The 9,723-nt window shown below is 41.3% G+C and overlaps 1 protein-coding gene and 1 pseudogene across 1 annotated transcript; both read left to right on the top strand.

Annotated features, from left to right (window-relative positions):
- The first annotated feature begins 957 nt into the window (after positions 1-957).
- On the top strand, positions 958-1,914 carry LOC116099961 (vomeronasal type-1 receptor 48-like). Its single transcript, XM_031384045.1, has one exon. The coding sequence runs from the start codon at positions 973-975 to the stop codon at positions 1,912-1,914; it is 942 nt and encodes a 313-aa protein (XP_031239905.1). The 5' UTR covers positions 958-972.
- Positions 1,915-7,956: 6,042 nt separating this feature from the next.
- On the top strand, positions 7,957-8,872 carry LOC116099960 (annotated as a pseudogene).
- Positions 8,873-9,723: the final 851 nt, after the last annotated feature.

The following is a 9,723-nucleotide window of genomic DNA, read 5'->3' as shown; positions in this document are numbered from 1 at the left end:
ATGGAAAATGCATTTACAGAGAATCACTCAAAGACTGAATTTTCCATGAGAGTTCTCTGGAAAGGACTCCACTTCAGTGTTCTGCTGTTCTGTAATTTATTTATCTTTCATCTTCTGTTTCAGGCAGGGACAGAGTTAACCAGTCTCTATGATCTGCCTTAAGTCCCCTAGAGCACAAATATAAAGCACTGCATGAAAGAACTAGCAGGCAGAATATCCACAGAGACCATCTTGTACTGGAACACTGTCATGTTTAGTGTGTAAACAGCATAACAGTTCTTATATCCCTAGTATCTACCTGACACAGGCACATGGCTGTGTATATATTCAGGAGGAGGTGACTGGAACTCAACCTAGGAGTGTACAAGGTCACACTTGGAGGTAAGGTCAGATTATGTGTGGAATGAGAAATATCTGGACTTGCAAATCACAACGGCCAACATTTGTTATATAAATTTATTAAGAATATTGGTTTTACAATTAACTTAGTAAAGGTAGTCCCAAATAGAATAAGTGCATACGCACTGCATGGGACCTCTTTCATTGGGAAGGAATGGTTACTTTCACACAATCCTTCTCATTCAAACTCACCCAAAATATTAAAACTCTACAATGTTTAAGGCCATCAAGATGTTGTGGATGAAAACCAAGTAAGATGTTGTTCCTGCTCCAGGAAAACCCACACATGCTAAATAGAAAAGATAATTGATGATGTGTACAGTATTTAATATTGAAGGAGCTCACATACTGACACAGCCACTGTGGGACACAGGATCCCGCCATGGCTCAGCTTAGGATAAGTGAGATGATCTCTGGAGTGTGAGGTGGAGCTGAGGTTCTCAGTGGAATAAGAGTGTATGGGGCACTGAGTGTTTTTCTGAGACAGAAGTGTAGTCTGGGAGTGATGCTTGAGGTTTTGCTCAGGATGAGTCATTATTCCTCTTTTCTCCTCAGCCTCTATTCTCACATACGATGAATAAGAACATCATATTCTATACTAATTCTAACATAAGGAACACCTTTTTCTCTGAAATTGGCATTGGGATCTCAGGCAACAGCTTCCTTCTTCTCTTCCACATCCTCAAGTTCATTCGTGGGCAGAGGCCCAGACTCACTGACCTACCCATTGGTCTCTTGTCTCTCATTCACCTGCTGATGCTACTGGTTGCTGCATTCATAGCCACAGACATTTTTATTTCTTGGACAGGATGGGATGACATCATATGTAAACTCCTTGTCTACCTGTACAGAAGTTTGAAGGGTCTGTCCCTTTGTACCACCAGCATGTTGAGTGTCCACCAGGCCATCATCCTCAGTCCCAGAAGCTCGTGTTTAGCAACGTTCAAGCACAAATCTCCCCATCACATCTCATGTGGCATTCTTTTCCTGAGTGTCTTCTATATGTTAATTAGCAGTCACCTCTTGATATCCATCATTGCCACCCCAAATTTGACCATGAGTAACTTTATTTATTTTACTCAGTCCTGCTCTATTCTACCCTTGAGTTACCTCATGCAGAGCATGTTTTCTACTCTGCTGGTCACCAGGGAAGTCTTTCTTATTAGTCTCATGGCCCTCTCAACATGGTACATGGTAGCCATCTTGTGCAGGCACAGGAATCAGGTTCAGCATCTTCAAGGTACCAGGCTTTCCCCCAAAACATCCCCAGAGCAAAGGGCCACCCAGACCATCCTGATGCTCATGAGCTTCTTTGTGCTGATGTCCATCTTCGACAGCATTATCTCCTGTTCAAGAACTATGTTCCTGAATGACCCAACATCTTACTCTATCCAGATCTTTGTGAGCCACATCTATGCCACAGTCAGCCCTTTTGTGTTTATGAGCACTGACAAATATATAGTTAACTTTTTGAGGTCCATGTGTAAGATGACCTCAAATGTGGTTAATATTTGATTATTCATTTATGAGCAAGAATGTTAAAGAGGAGCCAATGTAGTGGCATCAGAACTGTCAATCATGGCATGGTAACTATGTGCTTTGGCAAATGTGAAATATATATGTTAACATATATTACATATGTTAAAATGATGTACTCTAACCCATATGTTGTCAAACATGTAACAGAAAATTAAACCACATACCCTTTGAGATATAAAAAGAGCATTTTTGTATTAATATGTTTTATTTTGAAGGATGCTCCAGTGGGATGCCATGCTTCCATGCTTCCCAGCAGGAACTTGTCATCCTCCACAGACATGAAAACTGAAAGCTATAGAGATGCATTAAAACTCTGTTCACTTAAGTAGGATCTCCTTAGTCACAGAGTCCCTGATGCCATGTCCACCTGGGTAAGTGCCCTGTACCCGAGTGCAAAAACAGAAGGTGGTTAGGTCCCAGGCAGGTTAGGGAGGAGGGTCTGGGGAATTGCAGGGAGTTTTTCAGCACCTGTAGAGGAGATACTGAGCTCTGAGGGTCCCTCACCATAGGGGACTGAGTTCTTCACAGGTAAAAAGGTATTTTCTTCTCAGGATATTTCTGAAAACCCTAAAAATTTGTTAATTCCCCATTGGAAATATCAAAGATTCATATTTATGTTTTGTTTTTATTAAATGATTCACAAAGAAGAACTCCATAGTTGCTTCATGTTTGATGTAGTATGTTATAGTGATTTAAAACTATTTGTGTAACTACTATAAAAATTATGTTTTCATTTCATATCTTTATTAAAATCCTTTCTTTTTCTTTTGTTATACTCTTGACTGAAACAAAACTATTCATGATGTATATCACTTCTGTATTTTGAGTAATTCAAATCAATTCAAGTGTGTTTGGAAGGAAATGTCCTCAAAGTACAAGCATCATCTAGGACCCAGGGGACAACCTTCCACTACTTCAAGGTTCTCACCAAAATTTTCTCCTGAAGTAATTTTATCCTGATTCAGTTTCAGAAATTACACACTAATGCTCTTGGCTAACTGCCTATGCACTACTTGTGTTCTCTGAGGGTATCTTCTTGAGGAGGTTCCTAGATACTAATTCCACAGTAAACACAGTGGTAGTTTCTCTTCCTAGTATGTAAAGCACCAGGATCCAAACTCCAAGAGCTTAAGAGAAACAAAGTCTGAGTGTCAATCCTTTCATTGCTATAGTCAGAGAAAGTTGGCAAATTCTCATTGTCCTGCTCTGTGCTTAGCTCTCAGATTTTCTCCATCTATACATTTTCATAAGCCTATCAGGCAAACACAAGTACACACTTGCTTCCTGCTGACATTCAGTGACTAAGTCTAGAAGGGAGGGCAAGTGCTGTGTACAGAGCTGATCTTGACTGATGTGTTCACACTGAGCTGAAGAGGCAAGCAGAGTCTGCTGCAGGCGGTGGCCTCCCAGGCTGAGGCTTCTCTGCAGCCTCCTGTGTCTGCACTTTACTCTGCTGATGCTTCTGGGTATCTGTAAAAATATTGATTGACATCCTAGCTAGATGTCTGAACCCCAAGTATACCCACAACGATTTTAGTGAAAAAAAATAAAAGATCGGGATTAATTCTCAATATACCTTTCAGAAGTAGCCATCACTTCCTAGCCTAGATGTTCCCAGGAATTCCTGGCATGACATTCCTGCAGTTCCCGTATTTCATGGTCTCTCTAGACACAGCACTTGATACATGCTTGCTGGTGGCTTTCTTTCCTGATGCACTACCAGTCTTCTTAGTTTCCCAGATAGAATTGTGCAACAAACAGAGCACTCTGTTCAGTTGCACCTCATCCCAATCCCACATACAGGTGGAGGAGTCTGTTCTCTGTCCAAACCCCTGCGTCCATCTCACATTAGTTGACAGAGTAGATGTCGGGGATGAGGACATGGTAAAGATGAGCTGTGTGATGGAGAGGCCATAATTCACTGATCTATGAATGTGAGAGCAGACAGGAGGTGATTTGCCCTGACATAAACCATGAGCTTCACACACCCTCTCCACACCAGGACATGGGCAAGCTGACTTCATGTTGAGAGGAGGAAACAGATGTGTCTGTCCTTCCTACTTCTCCCTGGATCAGTGCTCACACCAGGTCATAAGTGCTATCCTGCAGGGCATCTACAGAGGAGTTTCCTCTTCCCAATCCATTATCTACCTCCAGATCATAAGATCAGGTCACTGTCCTGAGCACTTGTGACCTATGTGAAGCTCATTTGGTGATGCCAGGAACTACAGGCTTCTCCCTGATTTCTGTAATTGCAAGATAGCACTGTGTCTTCAGTCCTGGCTTTCTTGAACACTGCGGTGCAGGGCAAACTAATTCTGTCATCCTGCCAGGGACATTTCTACAGCTGACTCTAACAAGAGTGTTCAGGTTTTTCTTGGTGACTTCTTCCTCCTTGACTATATAATTTCCCTGATCTGTCCATCAAACTATTTCCTCTTCTATCTGTCACATGGGACCAACTTTCCCAAGCCTATGTCACATTTTTTTTTATGATTTATTTCTTAATATGCAGAGTATCAGGTATCTGTCAATAAACTTGTGTTTTCATTGTGTAAAAGGGGATTTGGATTCATACCAAAAGAGGTTTTCTCAGCACACTCACTGGGCCATTACCCTTAACTTTCCTGACTGAGGGATGTGTCTTAAATGACATTGCTGTGCATGAGGGACAGCTTCTGTCTCTGACTTCTGAGGTCATGCTCTGCTGGGCTGGGGTGAGCAGAGAAGACTCAGCTGGGAGTGGACATGCCTGAGGATTCCTACTGTTTGCTGAGGGGTTCATCTTCACCAGATTGTTCCCTATGAAATGACCAGTCTAGAAGTTATTGTTTACATTTCTTCCCATTTAAAGATGTTTGTACCACATATGTTTGATTGGCATGTCTGATTGACCAAAGTGTGGTGCAATATTAGCAGATAGCAGGATGACTGCAGAAATGTTGCCTGTGTTTCTCCTGGCCAGATGGCACTAGTGATGGCAACATGGCATGCACCCTCTCCTTTGATCTTCTGGATCAAGGAGGGGTTTGTGACTTTCACCATCAGTAGAGCAACATTTTTCAATGGTTTAAATGTCTCATCCCCTAAAGTCATCATTTTATGAGATTGTTACCATTTTCCTAATTCAGGGATTTCAAACTATCATGAAGATAGTAGTTAACCTGAATATAGGTGTTGGAAATGTATTATTCACAGAGTTTTGCAACGAAGGTTTAAAAGTTTGCTGCTCCTTCTCCTCCCCTTCTCCTTCTCCTCCTCCTCCTCCTTCTCCTGCTAATTTTATTTTGTTTTGTTTCTGACTTCTGCTGAAATTGAGATCATGGTAAGCAAACCCATTACATAAATTCATGGTAATCCTATGAGAATTGCTCAGTCAAAGTTATTTAAAGCATTATTAGTACACACAACTCACATCCTATTAATCTTGCAAGCATTTAAATTTTCCTAATGATGTTATCCTGTTTTATTTTAGAAAATCTCCATTGAAATTTATACGATTTATTTGTTTATTTTGTTATGTGTGTTAGGTTTCTTTCCTCCTGCATGTATGCATTTGTACCACCTGCTTGTTGTCTGAGGACCTCAGAAGTTTTTGGAACCCAAGGGCCAGCAGTTACAGATAGTTTAGAGATGTCAAGGGAGTGGAGGGAACTAGACCTGGGCCCTCTGTAACAGCAGCAAGTTCTCTTAACCACCAAGCATCTCATTTTCAAAGCATTAAACTGATTATCTACCTCAGCTCTGATGTATGGAAACAAGGCATCCCAGTGGATCATGTTAACTGCCTGTCACAGTACTCACTCTGTCCCAGAAACAGCCACTTTGGGAGCACTGAGCACAAACTTTAGGTGAGCTCCCTTGCCACACTTGCAGGAGAGATCAGAAAGTTTGCACCAAATAGACAACCCTAGCTTTACTCACTTTACTACTTAGACTTAATTCTGACCAATTTCATCACTATGATGGCTTGCTCCCAGGATGCAGGACTCCTGGTCCTTCCAAGAGTTCTCTGCTCATTAGGTGGAATGCAGAGAGCTCACGAAGCTCTGGAGAGCCAGAGTGACACAGACAGATGGACATAGCTGAGGCCAAGCTGGGGTCCACTTTATGAAGACCCTGAATGTTCAGCACTAGGGAACAGGCTTCATCTCCAGCATAGCTAACACATAGTGATGAAAAGCATATGTGCCCTGTGACAGAAGGGACCTAGTGACCTATAGCTGAAGCTTGTAATCAGTCAAGCCTTGTGATGCACTCCTGATGCCTGAATTATATGGTGGCTCCAGATTTGGAGGCAGGAAGATTGTAAGTTCAAGGCTAGCCTTGGCTACAGTGAGAGACTCAGTTACAAAAGGAAGAAAGAAGTACAATAGTGTCATTTGGGGTAATTTGCATTCATGACAGAATTTGAGAAAATACTTTAAACAACTCCTGTCTTCTGTCAACATTTAATTGGACACAATAGATGGAAGCATGATTCTGGAGAGAACTCGATAGAAGGACGGAATGAATATTCTCCTAAATTTTTTAGACAGAATCTCACCATGAAACCCTAAGTGACCTACAACTCACAATATACACTATTCTAGCCTTGATTTCATAGAGCTCTGCCTTCCTCTACTCCTATTTCCAAGTCAAGTACTGGCATTAAAGGCATGTGCAATCACATTTGGCTCTGTTCATGGTTTTACACTTTTCTGATAACAGTTCATTCATTTCTACCCATATCCATAATCTTTAAATCTCTGTAGATATTCTCTCTTGTCAGTCTGTCAGGACATGCAGTCTGTTAGCATAGACCCCATCATAAATGTCTTTGATCAACTCTGGATGTAGAGAGGACGAGTCACAGTCTTTCTTCAGATGCTCTTCTTGCATCATACAGTGCTCACGTTATTTCTTTAGAGTATCCTAGAGGATAGTTATGGGATCAAAGCTTGCCCTATGACATCACTGCTCATCTAAAAATTGCTCATTTGAGTTATTGAATGGCAAATGATACTGTAATTATGTAGAAAAATACACATGATTTAGAGCTTTTCATTCGAATTCTCTTTACAACTAATTAAAATACTACAAGACCGCACTTTTCTTTCTTTTTTTTTTTCTTTATTATTAGATATTTTCTTTATTTACATGTAAATTTCTCCATTCCCAGTTTCCCCTCCAAAAAACAAAGAAACAAACAAAAACAACAAAAACAAACCCCTGTTGCCTCCCCCTCCCCATGCCTGCCACCCTACCCTCTCCCACTTATTGGCCCTGGCATTTCCCTACACTGGGGCACAGAACTTTCACGGGGCTGAGCTCCTCTCCTCCTATTGATGATCAAATTGCAATCCTCTACTATACACATACTGCCAGAACAATCAGACCCCTCCATGTGCGGTCCTTGGTTGGTGGTTGAGACCCTGGGAGCTCTGAGGGTACTAGTTAGTTCATATTGTTGTTCATCCTAAGGTCCTGCAAACCCCTCAGTTCCATTGGTCCTTTCTCTAACTCCTTCACTGGGACCCCGTACTCAGTTCAATGGATGGCTGTGAGCCTCTACATCTGTATTATTCAGGTACTGGCAGAGCCTCTCAGGAGATAGCTATATTTAGGCTGGCTTGCCCTTCCTTCGGTCTCTGCTCCATAGTTAATCTCTGCAACTCCTTCCTTGGGTATTTGGTTCCCCCTTTTAAGAAGGAATGAACTGTCCACCTTTTGGTCTTCCTTCTTCTTGAGTTCCTTGTGGTTTGTGGGTTGTTCTTCCTGTATTCCAAACTTCTGGGCTAATAACCACTTATCAGAGAGTGCATACCGTGTTTGTTCTTTTGTGACTGGGTTACCTCACTCAGGATGATATTCTCCAGATCCATCCATTTCCCTAAGAATTTCATAAATTTATTGCTTTTAATAGCTGAGTAGTACTCCATTGTGTATATGTACCACAATTTCTGTATCCACTCCTCTGTTGAGGGACATCTGGGTTGTTTCTAGGTTCTGGCTATTATAAATAAGGCTGCTATGAGCATGGTGAAGCAGTTTGAGAAGGATCTGACACAAATCCAATGACATGTGAAAAAGCGAAAAAGAAAGAAAAATTTAACCCTGGAATAGTTTATCTGAGCCACCTACTTTCAACACTTTCTGAAAGCCATATCTTTGACTACTGTGCTCAGTTTGGAGATATTAGATGATTCAGATTGTCTAGAAGTAAGCCGACTGAAAACAGTGGAATTTGAGTCTGAGGATGTTGCCAAGGTAGTTGCAGAAACAATGGATAACTACCATTTTGGTGAAAGACTTCTATTATTTAAATTTGTGCCATGAGAAAAAGTCTGTAATGACCTTTTTAGCCAGTAGAATGTTCTGTTCCATCCACCATCATTTCCAGCAGTGAAACGCTATAATCAGAAATGAGGATATTTGCAGATGTTGAAAATGGAATATCGGTTTAAGAAGAAGGAAAAATCACTCCAGAAGAAACTAGCTGTAAAAGGGATTGATTATAGTTTTCCTTCACTGGTCCTGCCTAAGCCAAAGAAAGAGGTTTCAAACATTGCTGTCACTTGGGATTCTGAGATTAACCAGGTTTCACCCGACCAAACAGAAAGGCTTTCAGGTGTATTTAGGAGAAAGGAGAAGATGATGAAAGGGGGGGATTTCCAAAAACATTCTTAAGAAGCAGAAGAGGTCTAGGAGGAAGAAGCCATCTGTGGACAGCCAGGATCCCATGCCAGTTTGTACAACAACATTTTTGGAGAGGCAAAAATCGCAGGTGATGGAAGTCAGTAGTGATAAAGAAAATGAAATAGTTTTCAAGCTACCTGTACCCCCAATGAAAGAAGATGCACAAAAGACTCCAACACCTGCAAGCCCTGCGGGGGGAAAAAGACTGAGAAAAAGGAAGAGAAGCAGTGATCCTGACAGCCTTCTGTGTGCATAGTTCTAGGCAGATGTGATCTTGTTATAAAAGCCTAGTATATTTTACTAGGTGCAGTGACGTGCAAGCACAGATGAGACTGTCAGAGTAAGAATACATGTGTGTTTTTCCAGTGAGGAAAGCCACCAGGAACCTGGCTGTTTTGTCCTTTCCTGTCCTGAATTTGTCTTCAGGCTTCATTACTCCCTGAGCTTTACTATCCTTATGAAACTCAGGCTTAACTACCACCAAGAGTCTTTGTGGCCGATCGGTGCTGTTTGGATTGTGTATAGTTGTGTATATAAACCAGAAAAAAAAAGTCAGGCTTCAGATTCAGGCATCTGAAACTGGAAGTTCAATCCAGAGAGTGAGAGGGCAGTCCAAGTGTGAATAGATTTGCACATGCATCCAGGAGCTAGGAAGAATCTGAAGTGATCCACAGTTAATTGCAGCTAAGCTAGTGTGTAGGTTTCACAAGTCAGTTTCAGCAGTTGTGTTCAAGATTCAGTGACCAAACTTTTTTTGCAGTTTTATTTGTGTACAAGAGAACCTAAGAACTTTGGGGAGAAATTAAAAAAAAATGCCTCCATCTCCTGTTGTAAGTTTCTGTGCTTTCTATGCGTTTGTTTCATGAATTTGGGTTCACTGAAGACAACTGTCAATCATCTTGAAAAAAAATGTAATGATAAAATGTCTCAATTATATTCTTCTGTACTCCGAGATGAGTGCTTTATTCAGGCATCATGAGATACTTCCACCTACAGCAACTGGGAACAAGTTTAGAAACCCACTGCCAGACATAATGGAGAGATGAAGAGAGAGAGAGAGAGAGAGAGAGAGAGAGAGAGAGAGAGAGAGAGAGAGAGAGAGAGAGA

The sequence above is a fragment of the Mastomys coucha genome, unplaced genomic scaffold (assembly GCF_008632895.1).
Source record: "Mastomys coucha isolate ucsf_1 unplaced genomic scaffold, UCSF_Mcou_1 pScaffold20, whole genome shotgun sequence".
Taxonomy (NCBI): domain Eukaryota; kingdom Metazoa; phylum Chordata; class Mammalia; order Rodentia; family Muridae; genus Mastomys; species Mastomys coucha.
This window is presented reverse-complemented; position numbering and strand designations above follow the sequence as displayed.